At 39.8% G+C, this 25,835-nt stretch overlaps 1 protein-coding gene across 1 annotated transcript in view; it reads left to right on the forward strand.

The window, feature by feature from the left end:
* The window catches only part of PFDN1 (prefoldin subunit 1), a 40,522-nt gene extending 14,950 nt beyond the window's left edge, over positions 1-25,572 (forward strand). The window contains exons 3-4 of the mRNA XM_026672578.2: positions 1,899-1,983; positions 25,319-25,572. Coding sequence (XP_026528363.1) covers positions 1,899-1,983; positions 25,319-25,402 — 169 coding nt within the window. The 3' untranslated portion in view covers positions 25,403-25,572. The remainder of the gene's footprint in view (positions 1-1,898; positions 1,984-25,318) is intronic.
* The last annotated feature ends 263 nt before the right edge of the window (positions 25,573-25,835 follow it).

Consider the following 25,835-nt stretch of genomic DNA (forward strand, 5'->3'; position numbering starts at 1 on the left):
GGAGCACCCACAACTTTTGAAGGCAGTCTGTTCTTTAGGTTGCCTTAAAAAGGTGTAAGACACCCTGGATCAGAAACCACTCAAATTAAAAGCCTTGGTTATAAATGCACACATGAAAAAATAATTTTAAAAGTTATGATAAATATGCTACAGATTTGAAGCAGAACGGAGTATCTTCAAATTGAACATATTAAATCTGAAATTATTCAGGTCTACTTCATAGAAATACAGTGATTTTTTTAAACATTCTTGTTAAAACTGAGCAGACCATAGTTTTAAAGAAATTAGTTTAAAGAAATTCTAGATTTTGCTTAGATTCTGATATAGACAATGAATGATAATGATCTTTTCCAGATCTGTCTCCACGTATACACTGTGCACACAATTATTAGGCAAGTTGTACTTTAGTGGATTAATTGTATTATTGAACAACTACAAAACAATTACACAAATACACACCACTTGATATGCTTATATCCAATAAGCATTCAAGGTTATACAGCTTGAAGATGGAAAATTTAATAAACAAATAATAATATGGTCAAAATACTCACCTAATAATTGTGCACACAGTGTAGTTAAAAACACAACATATTTAATGGGGTTCAAGATGAAAAGGGATCTTTTAGTATTTTTTTTTCCATTTGTTTCCAGACTCTGGACTAAATACTTTTTTTTAATCAGGAGGCAACAAAAATTCATTGATCTGGAATTTGCTGCAGGTTTATTTTTAAATTTCTGATATTTTTCATACTTGAATAAGAAAAATGCATCACATTGGTGTCAGGTGAAGTTTCTATATTGTGCTTTTAAAACTTCCCATTTCTATTTCCTAAAACTTTGGTCATTTTTGCTATATCCAATATTGTTTTTTTTTTTACTAAATTTGTTATTTTTTCTTTTTCATTATTTATAGTTTTTCATGTTTTCAGTTCTTTTTAAGTTTATCTCAAATGAAATTTCTTTTCCCTTGACTTACAGTTTTTTTTTAATATACAGTTCTTATATCCATGTCATCTTTAATTATTTCCTACTACGTAGAAGGTATTGCATATTCTTTCAAAGGAAGACAAAAACATGTTTTTTAAACAAAAACATCATATTCTGAAAAAGACTCTTTGGAAGATGGGAAGTCACATGCATATCAGTTTAATGTCTGCTAGAGGTGTTGTGAATTAAGTCTTCAAAATTTCTAGTAGAACAAAAAAATAATCCAGAAATATAATTTTAATTAGGGTAGTTAAATTTTCAGATAATCACTTTGCATTTATTAGTTGTTGTAGCCCTTATTAAGAATCTTTTAAGTATTGTTCATATATGCTTTTCAGTCTTTTCTTTACTGTAGCAGGGACTTATTTATATTTCAGGTTGAAAATGTTAATCAAGTTTTGAATTCTTACAATACTATTAATAGCTTTATTTAAAAAAAAAATCTTTGAGTCAGTCTTAAATCCTGGATGCTCCCTGGAAAAGTCCATGAAATTGTTTTTCATTGCTTTCTTCATAGAGCTGAGAGAGAGGATGAGTAGCCCATTATTCAGCTGGCTTTTTGCCTAAAACAGGATTAGAACTCACTGTCTTCTGGTTTCCAGCCTGGTGCCTTTAACCATTACAAGGTTTTCAAGTCTGGGTATTGACTTTTTTCCAGTTTGTTGCTGTAATATATTTAACTACTTAACAAAAACTGTCTTGAATAGCCAGAAACCTTATACAGTGAAACTCAGTAGCTTTACTATGAATTTAAATAAGTTCTGTCATTTTATGTATTTTGCTGCAAGAGCCAATATACCAATATACAAAAAACCCTGAACTTTTTTTTGGTAATTTACAGGACTGTATCTGTAAATGTTGTATAAAAATGGATTGTTTTGTTTTCTTCTCCCTTCATACTTTTGTAGGTTTATCCTTCATCCCAAAGAAGTAATTCACAGTCAGCTGTTAGAAAAACAAAAAATGGCAGAAGAAAAAATTAAGGAACTGGAGGTAAGTTTGGAATATCTAAAATGATTGTATGTATGTATACGTATAAATGTATGTATTTTGCATTCTTTATTCTGATATAGTTCATCTGTATGAAATGCATTTGCAGAATGGATTTTTCAGTATGGGACAGTTAGTAGTAATTCTTGTTTTACAAGTGTGCCTGGAAATTCCCTGTGAAGCCTGAGAAAAGACACAAAATATAAAAGCATAATTGATCTGCGGTTAAAAAAAGAGAGTGTTGCTTATTAGAAGATTGGAAAAGCTGATTGCATGACCCCGGAACACTGCAACCATCATAAATATGAATTGTTACCAAATATCTGAATTTTGATCACATGACCATGGTAATACTACAGTGGTCAAGTGTGAAAAATGGTCATAAGCAGGGGTGGGATTCTACCGGTTCGGATCAGTTCAGGTGAACCAGATGTTAAGTTTTCATCTGGTTCGCTAAACCGGTATTTCAACCGACTGGCTGGCCCCGTCCCTCTCCTCCATGTGATGCAGGTAAGTGCAGGGTCCATGTGGAGGCTCTGGGAGGGGGAAAAATGGGCCTATCGGAAGTCCGGAAATGGGCCTGTTTCCAGCTTCTGGGGGCTTCCAGAGCCCAAGAGAGGCCATTTTCACCCTCCCAGAGCCCTGGGGGGAGGCCTCCAGATCTTTGGGAGGGCAAAAAACAGCCCTCCCGGAAGTTATGGTAGGCCACGCCCACCCAGCGTACCAGTTGCTGGGATTGAAATAATAAGCCACTTTTTTCAGTGACGTTATTAACTTTGAACGATCATTAAATGAACTGTGGTAAGTTGAGGGCTACCTGTATACAGGTAGTCATTAACTTACATCCGTTCATTTAATGATCGTTCAAAGTTCTAACGGCACTGAAAAAAGTGACTTATAACTGTTTTTCACACTTATGACCATTGCAGCATTCCCATGGTCACGTGATCAAAATTCAGGTGCTTGGCAATTGATTTATATTAATGACCATCGCTATGTCCCGGGGTCATGTGATCCCCTTTTGCGACCTTCTGACCAGCAAAGTCAATGGGGAAGCCAGATTCACTTAACAACCATGTTTCTAACTTTTCAACTGCAATGATTCACTTAACCCCTGTGGCAAGAAAAGTTGTAAAATGGGACAAAACTCACTTAACAAACGTCTCACTTAACAACAGAAATTTTGGGTTCCATTGTGGGTATAAATCGAGGATTATCTGTATTTTTTATAGTCATCTATAGTATATTATCTACCTACAGATTGCTTATTGCTGGAAGGTGATAATAGTTATTTGGATGAATTTTGGAATAAAATGTTGGAATATTCTATAGAAATAATAAGATATAAGTGATAGAAATAATAAGATATAGGTGATTAATAATCTCAAAGAATGTTAAGTTTTGTTCATATGATAAGATTAATCAAAAGAAAATATTTCGGATCCTCAGAGAAAGTTTTAAAAAACTCTTGTTATGCTGGTAATGTAAAACAATTTACATGTATGAGTTATATAAAAAACAAGTACATCCCATGTATTTTTAAAATGCATCTGTTGACTTACTAATATTTTATCTTCATTCAAACAGTATGTAAAGATAAAGGTGATGTAGTTAAACAAAAGAACTATGAAAATTAGCTCTTCAGTAATTTATTCAACCAAAAATTAATATGTGTTAATGTAATTTTGTTACATGTGTAATAATGAAGCTGCTCCAGTTAGCCTTCTTAATCTAAAACTTTAATCTAAAACCAATGTTATATGGTTTTGGAAAACATAGTAATGGTCTTAATATGTTCTATCATATTGACTTTATTAATAGTTAAATAATTTTGGATTATAGAGCTCCAAAATATATAGCAAAGATTGGGTTTTCTAAATTCTTTGAGATACCTTATCTTATTAATTCAGCTCTCATTTCATCAAGAAGTCCTTGGTCTCTCAAATCCAAATAATGCTACTTCACATCTTTGGTAAATAATTAAAACTTAGTATGGATTAAGAACACTTCAATTACCTTGTTTCATCTTGCAAATCTCTTAATTTGCTGTTGCTTTTCTGCCAAATCATCAAAAGCAGCTCTGAGACATTGCCTGAAATTTGGATCATCATTCAGTAATGGATCATTTCCTTCTGTGAGGTGCACAGTCAATTTGTCTGCCCTGTCAGCCCCCATCCATCTTTCTTTTTGATTTGGGGCTGCCACAAGGGAGGATGGGTAACAGTGGGAATGAAAGTAAAGTGAGGAGGGAAGATAGCCACAATGACATTCTTTCGGCCAAGTTGCTGGAGTTTGGAGGGGAGTGACTGGACTTGGCAGGAGTTCAGAATGGAGGTGGATTGAAGAGTGTGAGTTGAGGGTCATCAGTAAGTGGGTTGGATGTGAGTTTAATTTAGCAGGGGAAAACACGGGATTTCAGATTCCGGTTTTCCCAGATGTGTCGATATAACTTCTCTAATAAATTCTTATTTGGATGGACTTTGTCTCTGAGTGCTGATTTGAGATGGAGAGTTTGGTTGGAATGCTGACATGCCCTTTCTTTTAGCAGACTCAGAACACAAGTAATTTTGATGTACTCTGTAGGAAATTTTGCAAGTCAACCTGACATGTATAATTTACAGTGAGTTGTGAAAGTCAGAAATTTTTTCCTGGTACCTCTTAACCCCTTTGGTAAGCCCCCGTGAGAGTACAGAAATATTGACATGGCTACTATTTTCTAAATTGTTCTTTACTTAAACAAGCGCTGTCCCAAAACGCTATTAGTTGTGCCATTGCATTATACAAATTTATTATGTGTAAATCCACTTCTTAGTGTTGTAGTCTTGATCACTAGAAAAACAGCCAATGAACTTAGAAATTTTTAACATACAAATCATAAGCATCATGATTAAAATACTAAAGAGAAACAGGTTTGTTTTGAGCAGCCTGAAAAGTAGTAGTTGTTAGGAGAAAAATATATTTTAAAATCTTTCATTTTAATAACCATAATCAACAAGTAAACAAAACATAGTTTGAAGAAAGTGTTATCTAATTTTATTTGGTATTTAAATGTAATATTTCAGGGGAAACAATGTGGGATGCTCTAAGGAAATGGAAAACATCGATTCATCCTTATGAAAGGCAGCGATTAGGGCTGTGTGTTTTTATTGTTAGTGGAAGATAATTTCTCTGTTCTGTACTATTCTGAGCTTGTTTAGTTGCTGGGTGTTGTCAGACTAGGTAGCTAAAAATAACAAACAACAGGAGGTTGCTATGAGATGGCTATAACTTGCTAGATTGATTTTGTAATGTGAAGGAGGTTCAACCTTTGGCATTTTTGATAAATGGTTTTCCTGTTTTTTGAATCGTTTCCTGTTTGAGAGTCTCATTATTATTTATACTTCTAATGTACAGAAGTGACAAAGCTAAAAGTTGTTTTACTCTTTAACCAGAATTCTTGCACTATGAAACAGTAGTAAAGATCACTTTCTTTCTATGCTGCTTTGAAACTGTTTTTGCTATGATACTGTTTCAACCTATGAATATAATTAATAGTATTTGTTTTGTTCTAGATTAAAATTTGCTGCTTATGCTTTACCTTAAGATAGGCACCCCATTTTACTAAATGATTTGAAGTAATAAAAAGTGTCACATACCCACATAATACCTTTGTTATTAGGTTTCTCTGTTATGGCTATAATTTCAATTAAAAGAAGAGCATGTAAAAGAAGAGAAATGGTAGGTGAATATAATTATTATACACAGCAATCTGAAATCACAACTGCCAAGTCTTTTATCTGTTGTTGGCCTTCATATGCACTGAGTTATTTCCAAGAATCTAGGCTGTCATAATGTAAGTATATTTGCAGAACCAAGCAGTATATAGCCTTTTGTAATTGACAGATGGAAGTTTTGTCAGTGTGCAGATATTCTAAATGTTGTCCGAGATATTTTGGTATGACACCCATTGGGACCACCATAGCTGGTTTCTGTCATAATCTTTCAACTTTGATTTTCAGATCTTGATATTTTGTGATTTTTCTCCTATTCTTTGTCTTCTATTATACTATCACTTGGTATTGCTACATCAGTTATCCACATTTTCTTCTTTTGAGACACAATAGCAGTCTTCCAATATTTGAGGGGCTGTCACAGATGAGAGAGATTCAACCTATTCTCCATAGCACCTGAGGGCAGGCCCGGAAGTAGTAGATGGAAATTTATCAAGGAGACATGCAATCTAGAACTAAGGAGAAATTTCCTGACAGAATGATTAGTTAGTGGAACGGTTTGCCTCCAGAAATTGTTGGTGCTTCAACACTGGAGATTTGAAAGAAGTAATTGGGCAGCCATTTGTCTGGAATGGTATACTTGAGCAGGAGATTGGACAAAAGACTTCCAAGGTCCCTTTCAATTATGTTATTCTGTTCTGCATCACCTGTAGCTTTTGAATACTCTTCAAGGGTAGCTCCATGTAGAATGCTTTGCAATAATACAACTGAGAGATGACCAGGGTCTGTGCATAGGATCTTACGATCCAGATAAGGACTCAACTGTTGTACATGAAATTATGCAGAGGTCCTCTTTGCCATGACTGCCACCTGTTGTTTGAGCAGGAGTCATGAATCTAGGGAAACATTCAAATTGTGCACCAGGTCTATCTGGGGTAGTGCAGCCCCATCTTGGACGACAGATGATAAACATTCAAATCCAGGGGCCTGTTGAATCCACAGTTATTCTGTCTTGCCAGGGTTTAGCTGATGCCTGTTGTCCTCCATCCAGACCTCCCAGCCTTCAGGCACTGTGAAAGGGCAGCCACAACATCACTTAGATCACCAGGGATGAGATCTGAAGCTGAATATCATCTGCATACTGAGGGTATCTCATGCCATGGTGTTAGATGATTTTATTCAGCAGTTTCATGTAGGTGCTAAAAGAACGGGGAGAATACCAAGCCCTGCAGCACCCCACAGAGGAGTAGTTGTGGGCTGAACCTCTCATTCCTTGTTAACGCCGGCAAGGTCTGGCCTTGTAGAAAGAAAGCTGAATCAGCACAATATTGTGCCAGTCACCTCTAGACTCTTTTGTTGACCCAAAAGGATACTGTGGTCAACAGTATCAAAAGCCACCAAGTGATCAAGGAGAAAAAGGATGGATATACTATCCCTATCCCACTCATGCCAGAGATTATCTACAAAGGTGACCAATGTGGTTTCCTCCCCTCTTCCAGATGGTAAGGGAATTTAAGGGTTCCTGAAGCATAGATAGCAGATTAACTTGAGGTCATGCCCTCAATTGACTTGTTTCAACTGATATCTGATTTGACTCATTCAGGCAGACACACCTTGTATTGTCACACCTTGTATAGGGCAGTTAGTTTGTAAGAGTGGGGATTTGTTAGTATAATCTGCCCCAGATGTCATATAATTCCAGAAGGTTTCCTGCAAGCATTTCTCCTCCATGCTGCATCGAGAGCCCAGGATGGGTTGACTCCTTCCTATGATGTCATAGCTGAGTCTGCACTAAGATATAAAAGCCAGCCCCCGGAGAGACCCCAGCTTTTGACTCAGCTCCTTTCAGTCAGTAGCTGTGTCTCTGAAAGCGTTCTGTTAGATAGCAATCACAGCGATCTTCAGTACTTTTTTCCCTCTCTTCAAGCAGCTCCCAGGGATCTGGGCAGCTGCTCTTCCAGGAGAGCAGGCTCTCTCTCTCTCTCTCTCTCTCCTGCAACATTGGGAGCAGCTTTACAGAGCTCTGTGCAGGCAAGCTGGGCAGCGTCTGCAGACCTCCCCCATGCCTGCAGTTTGGAGGGAGGGATCGTAAAAACAATTGGCAAACTGATAAGAGCTCAAGCCAGCTGATCGTGGGTTTGGTTTTTTTTTTTTTTTTTTTTTTTTTTTGGGGTGGGGGGGGGGGGGGGGGTGGGGGGGGGGGGGGGGGGGGGGGGGGGGGGGGGGGGGGGGGGGGGGGGGGGGGGGGGGGGGGGGGGGGGGGGGGGGGGGGGGGGGGGGGGGGGGGGGGGGGGGGGGGGGGGGGGGGGGGGGGGGGGGGGGGGGGGGGGGGGGGGGGGGGGGGGGGGGGGGGGGGGGGGGGGGGGGGGGGGGGGGGGGGGGGGGGGGGGGGGGGGGGGGGGGGGGGGGGGGGGGGGGGGGGGGGGGGGGGGGGGGGGGGGGGGGGGGGTAGCTGGTTGCTGTGTTTTTCCCTTGCTGACTTTGCTCGGGGCTCTGTATAGCCTAAGGAGCGATTCTTCAATCTTGGAGCCTTTATTTTACAAATGGAACAAGATAAGGCTCTGGCAGAGCTCCCCCTCCCCCCCAGTGGAACAGTCTCTTAAGCCCAATAGGAGAAAAAGACGTAGGCAACACACCCAATCAATCTAGAGGGAGGTGGCTGCTAAAATCAAAGCTAAGGCTCTAGCCCCTAAGAAGGCAACTCAGGCTGAATTGAGGGCAGAGAAGCGCAGACATGTAGCTCTAGAGAGGCAGTTCAACAGAACTATTCAACAGAAGGGAGTGCAACTACAGCATGTTTCAGGTGATACCCATGGGCCCCAGCCAAGCCCTCCCAGGGGAGGAGAAGTTATCTATGAGCCTTTCCATCCTCCATCCTGGTCTCCTGAGGCTCTTGCTGTACAGTCAGATCCTCAGGATTTAAGTAGATCTGGGCCTTATTTCCAACAGGCTTCTGTGCCCTATGCTTCTCCCCCTCCCTCCAGGCCTCGAACCTCTCTCCTCAATCTAGGCCTGAAGCTAGATAGCTCAGGGCGTTTGGTCCAGATCGAAACAGACCCTTCCCATAAATTGGCTAGAGCTCAGAGCCATTTTTCTGGCTCTCAAGCATTTCAGGCAATCAGTGACCGGCTCTCATGTTCTAGTCCTTACGGACAACATGGCCGCAAAGGCTCATGTCAACCGGCAAGGGGGGACGAGGTCCAAAGCCCTCATGAGAGAGGCTCTACGGCTGGGGTTATGGGCAGAGAAACACCTGTTATCAATCTTGGCGGACAACATCTCTGGGGTCGACAACTCCCAGGCCGACTGGCTCAGCAGGAACCTAGTCAACCAGGCAGAATGGTCCATTCCTCCGTCTCTATTCAGGGATCTTTCCCTAAGATTCAGAACACCGGAAGTGGATCTTTTCTCCACTCCTCAAAACGCCCAAGTCACCAGATTCTTCACCAGGTTTCCTTGCCAGGGAGCGGAGGGGACCAGTGCTCTTCGGTGCAGATGGCCCAAGGGTCTCCTCTACGCCTTTCCCCCGCTTCCCATCGTTCCAGCAGTAATTCGGAAGATGTTGGAGGAACGTGCGGAGCTCCTCCTCCTGGCACCCTATTGGCCAAGGAGGCCCTGGTTTGCGGACCTGGTCAACCTATCGGTGGCTTCTCCTTGGAGGATCCCTGCCCATCTAATCTCCCTTCACCAGGGGGCCCTGCTCCACCCAGAGCCCCAGTGGTTCAAGCTGACCGTGTGGCACTTGAGTGGCAGCGGCTAGAGGAGGCTGATCTTCCAGAAAGGGTCATCCTCACTATCCTGGCTTCTCGCAAACCTTCTACAAGGCGCATCTATGATGCCACCTGGAAGGCTTTTTCCCGATGGTGCCTCAGGGAGGGTCTTTCTCCTGCTTCAGCCCAGTTGGCAGAAGTTCTTAGCTTCCTTCAGCATGGGCTGGAGAAAGGTTTGGCCCCCAACACCTTACACAGGCAGGTTGCGGCCCTCTCCTCAGTCCTTTCATGGGGTTCGCTTCCTTCCTTATCCCATCATACTTCAGTCAGGAGGTTTTTTAAAGGGGCTTCCAACCTGCACCCTCCGGTGGTTCACAGGTATCCTTCCTGGGACCTTCATTTGGTCCTTAGTGCCCCCCTTTGAACCCCTTAGAACAGTGTCTCTCCGTTTCCTGACTCTGAAGGCAGTGTTCCTTGTTGCCATCACTTCTGCCAGGAGGGTTTCCGAGCTTGCTGCTCTTTCCATCAGACAGGACCTTTGTTCCTTTCACGATGATAGGGTTGTTCTTCGTCTAGACCCCTCATTTATTCCAAAGGTTGACACCTGGTTTCACAGGCCCCAGGATATTGTTTTGCCTGGCTTCTGTCCTCTCCCGCGCCATGACTTAGAGCGGCAGTGGCACACGCTAGATGTAAGAAGGGCTCTTAGAATATACATTAAGCGCACTTCCTCCTTCAGGAAGTCGGAAGCCATGTTTGTTTCCTTTTTCCCTTCTCACTTGGGGCACAAGGCCTCTTCTACTCTTAGCAGGTGGGTCAGGTCTTGCATTGAGCAGGCCTACAAAGCTGCGGCCCTTCCGGTTCCCCAAGGTCTGACGGCGCACTCTACCAGAAGCGCGGCCACTTCTGCTGCCTGGGAGACCCAAGCATCCTTGGAGGAGATTTGTTGTGCGGCCACGTGGACATCCCCGTCTCCTTTCATCAGACACTACCATCTGGATGCTTTTGCCTTGGCGACTGCAGCCTTCGGCAGACGGGTGCTTCAACTAGTGGTTCCACAATCGGTGTGATGAGCCAGATGAGGACCCGCCCGTGGACATGCAAGCTTTGGTATGTCCCATCCTGGGCTCTTGATGCAGCATGGAGGAGAATGAGCGTTGGTAGAAGTTACCGTGAACGCTCTTTCTATCTATGCTGCGAGAGAGCCCAGCCCCTCCATTGATTCGTCTGGAGAGGGTAAGACATAGTTCTGTATTTATTTTGGGCTTTCAGAGACACCTTTCAGTCTGTCAAGTATCTTCGCCAAAGCTGGGGTCTCTCCCGGGGGCTGGCTTTTATATCTTAGTACAGACTCAGCTATGATGTCATAGGAAGGAGTCAACCCATCCTGGGCTCTCTCGCAGCATAGATAGAAAGGGCGTTCACGGTAACTTCTACCAACGCCCATTCCCTAACAGTTTAATGGAGGAGGGGAAAACAGTTTGGTTATGTAGATGCAGTTATCAGATTAGCCTCCTGAAGATGACATCTCTTGGTTTGGTTTTGTTGACAAACTTCTGCCTGGTCTTCAATATCTTCATAGGAAAGATTCTGGAGAAAGTGGTTGGGAAAATTGCAGAAAATCCTGGGTGAAGTGGTTTATCTGGATTCCTTCAGTTGGGTTTCATACCTAGTCATGGGATAGAAATGATGGCTTGTGGTTGATCTTCATCATAACTTTGATATAGGAAATGTGGCCCTCCTAATTCTGCTTGAACTTTCAGGAGCATTTCATGCTATCAATTGTGGTAATGTAATATGATTTAAATACTACGTTTTAACTTTACAAAAGGGCTATTTGTGAATGTATCTGGGAAAGAGGCCTGTTTATTTTGGCTTTCAGTGGCCAGTATTCATTATCTAAGCATGAACTTGGCATTCTTCTGTCCCAGCTGTCAGTGTCCTGACTGATAAACCCAACCAAAGCAAGCATGGTTGAGATGATCCAAACTCTGAATGCAAAAGTATTGGGTATATCATTTTGGCACTGATGAGAGAAAGACCAGATCTAGCTAATTATCGCATAAACCCACATAATTAAAGTATAGAATTCTCACTCCCCCTATTAGTGCAGGTCACATTGTCCAATTGAGTGTCATTGTATTGTTATGAGAAAAAGTCTTTCGGTTTTGGCAAACACCTGCTGAAGTCTCCTTGGCTCTCACACATCGTCTTAATGTCTGGAGCCTACATTCCATCTCACTCTTTCCTCCCCTCTGGTTCGTTAGCAAAGCAAGAAGCGATAATAGATGCAATAGCATAAGCATGCTTTGAACTTGACACGGACATCACCTCGCTGGAGAAGCTGTCATTTTTTGTCGTGAATTTTTCCAGTTGCAGTTAAAGCTATTAGCTATATGGTGTCATATTATAATTGTATAATAATAAGTAAGGAGGTCAACATAGCCAAAGGATAATCTTGGCCAGTTTGTAAAGATGTTTAGTCAGAGCCCAGTTTCAATTTTGCTTCCTGTTGGAGTGCCATTTTTGAAACAAAGCAGAGATTGTGAAATCTATTTCATCAAAATTTAGACTGACTGCTAAAAGGTTTTTTTTTGTGGGGGGGGGAGAGCATGAGTGGAATAAACCTGTAGACGCTGTGTGCTTTGATTTAAAAAAAATTTTTTTGACATGTTTTCATCAAAGCCTCTTAAATAAAGTCAGTGTTATCACTGGCTGAGGACAGGATAACTTGCTAGTTGCAGAGCCATTGTGGAAGGTGTCTATGCTTCTGATGTTGCTTGGTGAGTACTCTCAGACCTGGGGTAGCCACTATGAAGCCAAAATGCTGGATCTGATTCTTGTGTTCTTATTACATACTCTTTCAAAGCATTAAAGTTGCAATAAATATCTTTAAAGGAACATGTCCTTGAAGTTCAGAAATAAGACAGCTCAATTTTCTAAAATATTAACAACTTAGCTGAATTTCTCTGATGTCATATGATTTGAAAATACTTATGCACTTTTATTTATTATATTTACATATCCCTTCCTATCCTAAAGCATCTCAAAGCATTTATCTTAAAACAGCAATAAAATACATAATAATGCATTAAATCATATACATTTAATTAAACCTATTTTAAAAGTTTTGAGGGAGAAAAATATACATTTTTATATTACATTCAAAGGTGAGTGTCCGACAGGCATATGAAAAATACTATTTTTTCAAATAATAGATATGCCTGAGATTTTAGGACGATAAGAATGTAGGCAATACTCTTAGAGAAGCTTTTCTATCTATAGACAGTTGCAATTTTAATCCTGGGATTGTTTTCGGTCTGATGTTACATGTTACTACTTATTTATTTTATTAAACTTATATGGGCAATGATGGGATTGGAATAACTTAACTGGTTCTCTGGCTGGGTAAGAGTGGCCATTTGGTCATGTGACCAGGTGGGTGATGTCACTCATCACACTCAGCCCCGCCTCCCAGCTACTCACCTCAAAGGCAGAGGTAGGATTTAGCCAGTTGGGGCTAATCCCACCATTGGCTGCCGCCGCCCCTGAATGTTTTTGGATCTGTTGTTTGGGCCATTTTCAGGTCCTTTTTTGGGCTGTTTTCAGGTCATTTTTAGGCCATTTTCAGGCCCAAACAACAGCTCGGAAAACAAGCCAAAAATGAGTGGGGGGCATGGGCAGCCAGTGGGATTTGCTGGTTCACCCGAACTGCACAGAATCTTAACTACCAGTTCACGTGAACCAGTGAGAACCGGTAGCAGCCCACCTCTGTATATGGATATGTCCTGCATAAATATCACTGAATAGTAACCCCAGTTTAAAACATCTATCTATGCTAATATGAAATAAAAATAGAATTCATAATTTAGTGCAGGTACATGTTAGCATGTTATTTGCAAACTGATTTGGATGCTCTTTTAATCTAGTTCTTTTGGAAGATTTTTATCTTTGTATTGAAAAATTTTGAAATATTTTTATCCTTGTATTGTTTGCAGTGGTGAAGGATTTTAAAACATTTTAATTCACAGTTATTCATAGAATTCTCCTGTTCTGGTTAAAAACAACATCTTATTGCTGGATAGTTTTATTCCACTGGTATAATGTTACACAGGTGCATAGTTCTAATGTTCCCAGTGATTACTGGAACTCTAAATCTTTTAATTTTGTGGCTGCTATTATCTAGTTTTCTAACTCTTCACAATAAAGAGATGCCTATGAAGCCAATAGTGCTGCTTAGATCCTTGTTCCCAATTTACTAACTTACAATTGTAAATTAAATTAAAATATATATGTTATTACACTTTTCTCCTTTTTTAAACTGGGGATTGTAGCAGTTGAACTCTAACATATCTTTACAGAATAACTGTCAGTAGAAATTTGCATTCCATCTGTAATCATGTTCTCAGAATTCATAATACACACCATATTTTTCAGAATATAAGATGCACCTTAGTTTTGGGGGAGGAAAATAAGGGGGGGAGGAAATCTGCCTCTACCTACCAGCATCCATCAGTATTCATCTGGCTAGCATCCTGTCAGTGTGTGAGAGAGTTGTGGACTGTTTGGAAACTGAAACAGTATTTGCTGGGTGAGCAAGAAGGAGACAGCAAGGAGCCTGGGTGTGGCTTAGCTCAACTGTTCTGTACTAAAGCTGCATGCTGCTCTGAAACTGAAACGGAAGCTCCTCTCCTCTGCTTGTGTTTTGGAAAACCTGCTTTTGGTATTGTATATTTACTTCATGTGTTATATATAAAGATAAGTTATTGAATCCTGCTGAATCAACTTGTGTGTGCTTTCTGGATGGGATTGCTGCTGCAAACTCTGACACGTCCTTGCAGCAAATAGTGAACAGCCAGGTCAGCTTCAGCACATTATTGCAGCCTGATTCAGCAGGAGCAGCTGATCGATGGGTGGATCGGCCTCCCGGAATACCCCCCATCAGCTGTTCCAGGCTGCAGGGATTTCCACAGACCATCACCGTCTCCGTGCCTGGCGTCTTTGGCCTCGTGGGCAGAGCTACAGGCGGTGTATAAGAAGCACCCAAATTTTCACCCTCTTTTTTTGCGAGGGGACTCTGAAAAATACAGCAATTGCTTATTTTAACTAATCTTTCCTTTTTCTCATCAACTACTGCACAAAACAGAAAAATCTTAGCAGATAATCTTAGCTCCACCCACTCTTCTTGAGCTGCCTGAATAAGGCAGTTAGAACAGCTAAAGCTGACAAAGCTCTGATTCATAATAATCTTGCCTCAACTTTCAGGTATATGAATAATAAATTCCTGCTTGATTCACACCTTGCTTTTTAGTCTGGTTTATTTTGTTTGTAGTGATAAGAGGAAGAGTATATTTTAAGTCAGGGTTGTCCAACCTTGGCAACTTTAAGACTTGTGGACTTCAACTCCCAGAGTTCCTCAGCCAGCAAAGCTGGCTGAGGAACTCTGGGAGTTGAAGTCCACAAGTCTTAAAGTTGCCAGGTTGGACACCCTGTTTTAAGTGCACAACAAGCGGAAAATATGTGGAAGAAGCTCAGATACTCACCTCTCTGATTTACATGAATATAAAAAAGGGCGGAGGTACAGCATAATTGCATTTGCAACTTTCTGTTACTATAATCCAGGCATGTCAAACTGGCGGCCTGCTCAGGCCATACCCACCCCAACTCCGCAAAGGGAAAAACATTGCGATACGTCATGATATGGCCTGCAATGCAAGCAGGTTTGACATTCCCGTCCATAATCCAATCTCAAATAAAAGTAGATTTGCCTTCCTGTACGGTTGATTCCTGATCTGTCTACTGGTGAGCTAACAAAATATGAGATGAGTGTACCAAAAAGATTTAGAGGGAGGGAGATAGGCAGTTGAGAAATATCAAATATAAATAAATAAGTTTTTATTGATTCATATTGGATTTTAATGGTTTGCCTTTCAGATGCATGATATATTTTAGAAGGAGAAACAAAAAATAACTTTTGAAAATGTTGAAACCCATGTTTTTTATATTCTTGAAATAAAAACCTTATATAACAATTTTGCAAGAGATCCAACATATTCTCTGTTATAATAGAAACGTTGGATTTATTATCAGAAATGTTTTCCAAAGATACCCAGCTTTTACTTAGATTTATATATGAGAAATAACATAATACATAATGCAGTATGAAGTTATATAGGTTAAAGATCCTTTTAATAAAAACCCCATCCTGATATACAGATGTACAGAAAGAATAATTGATCTGGGTGTGTATTCAGAATATTGAAGACTGATCTTATACTTATTGTTTATTCAATTTAAATCTGACCTTGGAGGGAATGATGTTCCAAAGGAAGAATGCCACCCCAGAAAAGGCTTTTCTTGTGGCTCCCACCAGATGAAATTCCTTGGAAAATAGAACCTGCAACATGCCCTCCTTGCAGAGCTGATATGATGGGTAAATGTAGCTGGGGAGGGCATCCCTGGTGCTGTGTAAGTCCTTTAAAAGGCATAATAAGCACTTTGAATTGGACCCAGAACCAGAATTTCAAACAGCGCAGTTTGTGGAACAGCTTCTTCAGTGAGTGTGCTTAATGGGGCCAGAGCAGGTGGATGATAGCATGATTAGTATTAATCAGTCTTCAGTGTGATTTTTTTGATGCAATTAAATTCCATCATTATTTTAACAATCTTACAGAAGAAAAGGTTTCACTCGGGAAATATACATTACATCTATCCAGCCATACATACATACTACTGCCATTACATCTATTTTGTAAAGATTGGGAGAAAAGAGTATGATATAATGATGTAAAATTGATTGAAATAATGCAATTAAATAAAGGAAACCAGTGGCAAAAAACACATCTGAATATCAGTGTTACCCTTTTAGGAACAACTGAATAGTAGACCTGATGTACAAATTATTTCAGGACAAATCTGCACAGTTCAGTAAAATGGGCACCTTGGTTAATTGTCATCCAGTTGGCAGATTTACAGTGTTTTTAGTGAAAACTTTGTTTCCAACTGCCCTGTCTTTAAATTTTCCCAGAAGACAGAAAATCCGTGAAAGAGCTATCACTAGAAATAACTGCCTTGACTAAGATATATTAGTGAAGCCACTGGATAAATAAATAATTTGGTTATATCAGTCTATCTAAGATTGCTTATTTATATGCCTTGTAACACAGACAACTTGGACAGAGTTTGGAGTATGAGGAAATGTGATTGGATTCTTCCCTGGTTTATTTTCATCTGATGTTTATTACATGTTCAGATCTTGGCCTGTCATATAGTCAACCTTTCTCTAAAGAAGATCATGAAGTAATTGGAGCATATAAGTTTCAGTAGCTTTAAAAGGAGAGAAATAGATAGTTAAAAAACATAATATTACAGTGCATATTTGTTTCTTTATTCTTTACTAGCTCTATACCCGTGCTTCGCTACAAAACTATGTGATCGGGCTTAGTTTTTGGGGAGGAAAATAAGAGGAAAAAATTGTGCCTCTGCCTACCATTGGTATTCATGTGGCTAGCAGCCAGTCAGTGTGTGAGAGAGTTGAGGGCTGTTTGGAAAGTGAAACAGTATTTGCTGTGTGAGCAAGAAGGAGACAGAAAGGAGCCTGGGCGTGGCTTAGCTCAACTGTACTAAAGCTGCTTGGTACTCTGAAACTCCTCTCTGCCTGTGTTTTACATTTGGAACAGATTTCTTTTCAGGTGGAGAGGGGAAGTAGAACTCTTCAGCATCAGAGCGTGTTAATAATAATATACAAAATACAAATGCTGTGATGATCATTTCAAAAAATCCTTTCTTAATGAGCACCTAGAAGCCAAGAGGAACATACGTGCCAAATTTCAAGTTTGTAGAGTTTATGGTTCTGGAGATTTTCTTATGATGCGTGAGTGGTATTTCACGTTTATATAGATTTATTAACATGCATAAATTAGAGTATGCAATAGCAGACTTTGTGTACTCACTATTAACCTTTTAAGATAGTGCCATTCGAATTCAATTAAAAACAGGTTATGTAACATTCATAGTTTTAATTTATGATGTAGATATGTTGGATTTATTATTGTTATAAATCTTTTGATTAAGTTTTGATTTGAAAGTAGATTATGCATTTTCTAAATATGTAAATTAAACTTCACAATCTTTGTTTTTAAAAATGATTCTGTAGTTACTCTGGGACCAACGGGACATTTAAAAATCCTAATGCTAACAGCAACTATAGCAGCTCAGTTGAGGCCACAGTAATCTCATGGCTCCTGTCTGATATCTCATTTTGGGACACAAGTCATTTTCTCCTTCTTGAGGCCAAGGAGAGACGTTTAAATAAACCAGTATGCTATCATAAGTCACAATATCATTTTCCTGAAGCTTGTCAGAGGAATGTAAAAAATGAGAAATGTTAACTTTAGAAATTTAGACATTCTAAGCCGGGTCTTTTTATTTGTTTATTTATTTTGAGTAAAAGTCACAAGACATTACATCAGAGGGTTTTATTCAAGGCAAGTGCATCATATCTAAGCCTCCTTGTAGAAAGGCATCTGGTTCCAACACTTCATGTATAAATGAATCTGTTTGTGATTTCAGGCTAATCCAGTACGAGCATCCTTAGAGATGCTGTCATCTAGCTATATTGGAAGCTTCCTGTCAGACCTGGCCCAGCTTGGTCCCTGGTCTTGACACTTTGCAGCGAAAAGGTTACTTTTACTAAAAGCCAAGTGGTTACAGTGAGCATATCCAGAATTAACCGTTTGCGCATGAAGACTCCTTAGTTAACTTTCCCTTCTCTGCTTCACCTCCCTATTATCTCGTCATTGTCCAGTCATATTTGAAGAAGATGTTTTGGTAACGTCCTTGCAAAGGTTGGCCAGATGCAGAGGTGTTACATTCCATTCGCAGGTCCACAGCCTTGGGATGGCTCATATTGCACAAAGATTGCTTTCGGTTTCCCCCGTCTTCCTTTCAGTCTCCCTCCCCCATTGTCGCCCCACTGCTCCCCCACCCCCCATGTTTTATGCCAGACTGGCATCTAGCAAAGCATAGGTGTGAGTGAAGCATGGCAGCTCTGACACTTCTTTAGACAGCTCCATTCTGGTGGACCTAATGAATCAAGCAGTTAAAAGTGGCAGTTGGGAAGTTTGTACTTCCAGACTTACAAGACTAGAGGTTCCCCTGCCAAACAGAGTTATAGTTGCTCAATCTGAATCTTCTAGATTCTGAATTTTTGTTCAGAGAGCAGGTGGCAGTTGTGGCTTGGAGATCTTTGCACAGCTTCATCTAATGCTCCAGTTGTGCCCATTTCTGGATCAGGGGGGCTCTGCTCAGTAATTCATGTCCTAGTCATCTGCAGATTGGATTCCCTATAATGAGCTCTACATGCAGCTGCCATTGAAGAGTATCTGGAATCTTCAGTTGATATTGAATGTAGCTGTATGGGCAATTTCCAGAAGAACACATATCACACCTTCTGGTGCATGAGCTGCATTGGTTTCCAGTCTGCTTCCAGGTCCAATTTAAGGTGCTGTTTTTAACATTTAAAGCTCTTAATGCCATGGGAGGGCATCTTCTGAGGGGCCCCCTGTTCCCAATTACATCAGTCCCTCCCATTAGATCGGGCAGAGAAGGCATGTTGCAGATACCAAGTCAGGTTAGCTCCGTATCCCACAGTTCCTCACAACCTGATTATGTCACATGGCCTGGAGATCCCAAGAAATCAGAGACATTATTAGATGACTCTTCTGTAGTTGATATATTTACTCCATGTGGTTTATATATTTATTTTTGTCAGTGTATAAGAGTTCATTAATTGGAATAGACATGGTAACAGGTCACCCAATGGGGGACTGATTGGTGACCCATTGCTTTAGCGATGGGAGAAAAAGAATAGTGATTTCAAGGTCTGCTAGCTTTGCAGAGCAAAATTAGATCAGAATTGATGCCAGTTTTTTTGGGGGGGAATGATCCACTTAGTGACAGTAATTCACTTAGTGATGGTGTCAGTGTTCAGGGAGGAGAAACTGCTTGTGCAGTAAAGATGTGTAATGTGTGGTATGAGCCAAGGAACTATAAGGAAGAATTGGCATTACCCAAAATTGGAACAACTAAAGTGGAAAGAAGTCACGGACAAAGAAATGAAATCCATGGGTGAACATAAAGTGTTCACACCTATAACTTTGCCACAAGGTTGCAAAGCCATAGGATGTAAATAGGTGTACAGAAAGAAAATACTATCCAACAATCAATATAAGGCAAGATTAGTGGCACAAGGTTTTTAACTGAGGAAAAACGTGCACTATGACGAGGTATTCACACCAACGGTGAAGAGTGAAAGCATAAGGTTAGCACTAATGTTGACAGTGGCACATGGTCATAAAATTTGGTATTTTGATATAACCAGAGCATTCCTCAATGCAGAATTAGAGGAAGAAATCTATATGGTTCAAGCACCAGGGTATGAAAGTAAAAAAGGCCTAACACTGTATATAAATTGAACAAGGCCATTTATGGGCTGAAGCAGTCAGCCAGAAATTGGAATATCTTTTTAGATACAGCATTGAAGGGTCTTGGGTTCAAGAGTTGCAAAGTTGATGGTGGCATATATACTGGAAAGTTACAAGGTGGGGATTGTAAATTGTTAGCATTTGTGGATGATCATTGTTTCATTGAAAAGATGTGTCACAGAAAAAGGAATTTGCTAATAAATTAGACAAAAAAATGAATTAAAAGATTTGGGTGAAATACAAAATTATCTTGATGTAGAGACACAAAAAACTGAGAAAGGTGGTATGTTCTCAATCGAAGAAAAATTGAACAGTTGTTGAAGAGATACAACATGAAGGATTGTAATTCTGCTCCAACACCTATGAGCACAAGTTTTCATAACAGTTTGAGTGAGGACAAAAGTGAAGCCTATGATCAAGTCAGCAATAGGGAGTCTGTTACATCTGTCACAGTGGTCCAGACCAGACATAGCTTGTGCACTAAGCATCCTAAGTCGCTTTACTGCTGCACCAACGCAATTGCATTGGATGGGTATAAAAAGGATTCTGAGGTATTTGAAGGGAACTGTGAACTTGGGTCTTCAAATACAGGTCTCTGAAGAATTGAAATTGAAATGTTATGTTGACAGTGATTATGCCAATGAGGTAAAAACCAGAAAGTCCAATTCTGGGATTGTGGTATCGCTTGGAGGGGCTTTAATTGGTTGGAAGTCCAGAAAACAAACAACTATAGCAATTTCTACTGTGGAGGCAGAATTTATAGCTATATCTAAACTTTGTTCAGAGGTAATACATCTGTTACAGGATTTAAGCCTAAAGGTAATGACGCTGTAACAGTGTTTGAGGATAATGCTGCTTGCATTAAAATGGCAACAGGTGACAGTGAAAAATAGAAGCAAGCGTGTGGACAATATAATACTTACAATATTAAGTATTGTAATGTCAGAGAAGCCATCAAATGTAAATTAATTAATGTAAACTTCACTGTTCTTCAGAGGACAATCTGACAGATGTAATAATAAAGCCATTGGGTGGAGTGCACCATGGGAAAAATATTAAGTTATTCAGTTGTATGTCTACTCCAGTCATGAAGGGGGGAGTGTCAGTGTATAAGAGTTCATGAATTGGAATAGACCAGCAGTCGCCAACCGGTGGGCTGCGGCCCACTAGTGGTCTGTGAGAAAATTTTGGTGGGCCGCAGAGAAATCTCCCCTCCAGAGCACCCCCTCCAAAGCAATTAATCCAGGCTGCGCAGAAACACAAGGCTGCTCAGCCCACATGGCCCGCGGGACCCCTCCCCGCCCACTCACTCCTTACCCGGCAAACTTGTCTGCTAAGTTGCTATTTTTCCTTTTTCCGACCATCATCTGTTCTGCTGTGCTGGGAGATTTAGATTAGCTAGGAAGCAGGAAATGGTTGGATTTCTTGCTTTCTAGCTAAGCACATCTGAACCTCCCTTAGGACTGAAGGTTTGCTTGCAAGCAAATTCAGTGCAGACTCATGGCAAGCAAATTTGAGAGACTGAGCTAGCCGATGGCAGATAGATAGATCACTGAATGATTCTGTGAGCAACTCAATCTGCCTGCTTTGCCTGATTTTGAATAAAAGTTGCTTTTTTAAATAAAAAATTCAATATTTACATACATGGTGTGTTGTGAGTTAATTTTGTGAGTTTGCTTGCAAGCAAATTTTATGTGACAGACTGAGCTGGCCAATGGCAGATAGATAGATTTCTGAATGAATCTGTGATTCTGTGAGCAACTCAATCTGCCTGCCTGCTTTGCCTGATTTTGGGTAAAAGTTGCTCTTTTTTATATAAAAAAATCAATATTTATATAAATATTTATAATATTTACATACAAGCCATGCCCAGCCAGTCACATGATGACCAAGACACACCCACAAATTAGGCCATGCCCACAGAACCAGTTAGTGGTCCCTGGGATCTAAAATTATGAGTTTGGTGGTCCCTGAGGTCCAAAAGACAATGGTAACAGGTCAGCCAATGGGGACTGTTTGGTGACCTAGACAGCTCAGAGTCTGGGCGTGGCTTAGCTTGACTGATTTGTATATAAGAGTTGCTTTGTCCTTGCTATATAGCCTTTGTATTATATAGCTTCTGTGATTCTGTGCATATGTGATTCTTTGCTTATGGATTCTGAGTTCTGTTGCATGGGTATTGTATACATGCATCATGCTTTATATTGTTGTATATAAAGTTTATTTATAAATGCATCCTGCTGAATTCTTTACTTGTGTGCTAGTTGGATTGCTGAAAAAATTTTTTAACAATTTTTTAATATTCTATTTTTTAATAATGCTTTTATATTTTTATAATGATTTTTATATATTGTTTTATTCAATTGTATACTGCTTTTTGTGAGATGGCTGGCCATATAAATTTGAATAATTAAATAAATACAAAAGCTATATAATTGCAAAATTCCCTGTGATAAGGCTTATTTTATATTTAAACAGGAATCCAAGGTCCACCAGTCTAGTTTAATATTTGGCATAATAACTAGTTTAATATTTGGCATAATAAACTAGTTTAATATTTGGCATAATAAACACATATGCAGTAGTCCTTAAATTAAAACTACAGCTGGGACTGGGAACGGTGTCACTAAGTGATGTGGTAAAATGTGATGTCATATGACCACATCACGTAGTGTAGTGGCAATCGAGGCAGTCCTGATTGCCTAATCCCAGATGTGTGGGCCATTAAGAAAGAAGCAGAGGGGTTCCAAGGCAAGAAGTATAGGGGTGATACAAAGGGTTCGGGGAGGGCCAACTTAAGCCATGTATGAGAGGGAGGGGGTGCTCCATGGTGCAAGCTTAAAAAGGCTGGGGAATTTGGGTGCAGGGTGCATGTGATTGCAGGGGGGCTATGGTGTGCAAAAGCAGGGAGGCCAAGCAAAAGAGGTTTAGGGAGAGTTGTCTCCCTGTGGGTAAGAGATCATGGGAAGGGCATGGGAGGTTTGTGAGTGTGCAAGTGCAGGGAGGCTGTGGAAAGAGGGTGCAGGAACTCTCTCTGTGTGTGTCTCTGTCTGTCTTTGTGTGTGTGTGTGTGTGTGTGAGAGAGAGAGAGAGAGAGAGAGATCACAGGAGACCATGGGCATGGGGTACATATGTGTGTATGAGCACAGGGAGGCTATGGAAAGGGAATGTGGGGTGTATTGTATTGCAATCATCGGCAAGCCAAGGGAAGAGAGCATATATAATGCAAGCTAGTTGCCAAGCACCTGAATCTGACATTGCGGGCATTACAACACTTGTAACATCCCTTCATTCAGAGATATGAATGATTGAACAGTTGCTGCATGAATGATTGTAATTCAAGGACTACCTGCAAGACTCCTGTTAAAAAATTAGTTTTCAGAAATCTGACATTCTGAAGTCTGACTCATCAATACTTCCTGGGTGTGTGGAATTCCTGCAGAGTGACTTACTTGAATTCTTTCCTGTCTAAATGCAATTACTTATAGATTTTACTGTGTATTGAAATTTGATGTTCTTGTGGAAATGTACTGAAAGTAGCATGATACCTGAGGTTGTGAGACACAAAACAAGTCATTATGCTATATCTGCTCTGGACTCTTCTTTTAACCAGTTTTGTTATAGACTTTACATTAGCAGTAAATTATGAAGGTTTTTTTCCCTCAAAAAAATAAATAATAAACCAAAACCAGGAAAACAGCATTTTTGCTATGTGCTATATACAGTGTGTTGAATATCCCACTGGAAGTTGGGAAAATTGATATGGGGAAAAGGAGGAGGAAGAGGAAGAGGTGGTGGTAACACAAAATATATTGTCAATCTTTTAATTTCCTAAACATTTAGTGCAATCTTGCTGAAGAATGAGTGTCTGTCTGTGCTTCTTGAATGTGTTCATTGATTTATATTCATCAAGCTTGTCTTATTTTTGGCCTATTATCTTACATTAAGTCATCATACACTGTAGCCATCTGTATTCAGTTTCTAGCTGAGATTATGTTCTCCCAATAAGCTTATTTCATGAAGAAGAATATCTGTGAATAATGTATAGTATCAGCATAATATTGTGCAGTATCTTTGAATAATGAATTTTATTTCTTTGTTCTTGTGAATTATAATGTCATATTTAATAATTAATTCAAAATTTCCAGAAGATTTATGTGTATTATTTATGGGCTTAGTTATTTGTTCTCAGATGGAATTATTGAAACTAAAATTAGAAAATGTTACCTGCCTGATGATGATACGTCTAATATAGTCTAATACAGGTAATCCTTGATTTATGACCACGATTGAGCCCAAAATTTCTGTTGTTGAGACATTTATTGAGTTAGTTGTTAAGTGAATCACTGCAGTTGATAAGTTAGTAACCTGGTTAAGTGAATCTGGCTTCCCCATTGATTTTGCTTGTCCGAAGGTTGCAAGAAGTGATCACATGATCCTAGGACAAAGTAAAATTCATAAATATGAACCAGTTGTCAAGCATCTGAATTTTGATCACATGATCATGGGGATGCTGCAAAAGTCATAACTGAAAAATGGTCATAATTCACATTTTTCAGTGCCGTTGTAACTTTGAAAGGTCACTAAATGAACTGTTGTAAATTGAAGACTACCCTATTAAAGAGGAAACTGTAAAAGTGGCTTATAGTAAAGCCAGAATTCACTGGAGATAGAATAGCTTCAAAAAGTGGTCAGTTCAAGATTATCATGCTTTTTTCCAAAGACGAGAGGAAAGAAAACTGAGAGAAGTAGGAATAAGGAGGGATTAAGGGCTCCAAGGGCACATTTCTCTCACAGAAATCCAGGTTGCTCTTAGGAAAAAATGGAATTGTGTTTATTTATATGCTTACTGCTAAATGTAAGGCTCTTATCATTAGTTATCTCTTGATTTTTTTTCTATTTGGGCTGCTAAGCAGCATTCATGCCCTTGCTGTTCCTGGCTTAGGCTAAGTGGGTTAACACAGAGCTATGTTGGAGTTTTGGAGCAAAACATCAGGCATTTTAGCAGCACTTGGCACATTCTGGAATCTGACTACTTTTGAAGAACAATAAGAGAGGAGGGTTAGAATTGCTAAAGAACTGGCTTAGTTGGACTGACTTTATTTTGAATTTATTGTATGATATGTAAAAGAATAAGAACCTTGCCTGCCAAGTATAATTAAAGTGAGAAACAGCCAAGTACCGTATAAGACAACATTTTATTAAGTATGATTTTGGCAATTCTCATTTACCAGTGTGGAAAGTTCAAAGCAGAGTTTGATTTGCAGTGCTTACAAAGATTTTGCTAAGTGGATCTTAAAATGTTTTCTCTTTTTAATGAGATGGTCTGTTTCCTTGCTAATTCCAATGCCTAGGGCATATCTCTCTTGTTATATTATCGCTATTGAATTTTTATTATTGTTATTTTTATTATTGTTATTATTATATCTTTCAGCAAAGGAAATCATATTTGGAACGGAGTGTAAAAGAAGCTGAAGATAATATCCGGGAGATGCTCACGGCTAGAAGAGCACAATAAGTTTCTTGTGTTTGGACTGAATATTTGAAAACAGAGATTTTGAACCCCTCTTGTTAAACATGCAAAGATGTGTAAGATATGAAGAACCTGGTTTATGTAACTAGCTGCATCATGTCAACCCAACCTTGTAGTTTGATGCACTAATAAACTATTTAATTTATATACCATGACTGCTAAATCTGCCCTGAATTTCTTTCTTGAGACTAGACTACACTTTATTCTGTTGAAAACAGTTCTTCAGATAGAGTGGAACTCTAGATTGGTGTTTTGTTTTTCTGCAAAAAGACATGCAAACACCAGTGGATTTGGATTGTTCTGTTGGAAAAATATTATGAGACTTCAGCGCACATTAGAGACAGGTAAATCAGTAAGGTTCTTGCTTTCATTTTGCTGCTTTCAGGGACTGGAAAGCTTGTAAAAATTGGTGAAAGAA

The sequence above is a fragment of the Notechis scutatus genome, chromosome 3 (genome assembly GCF_049901735.1).
Source record: "Notechis scutatus isolate UNSWTSFEM ecotype Mainland chromosome 3, rNotScu1.2, whole genome shotgun sequence".
NCBI classification, from domain to species: domain Eukaryota; kingdom Metazoa; phylum Chordata; class Lepidosauria; order Squamata; family Elapidae; genus Notechis; species Notechis scutatus.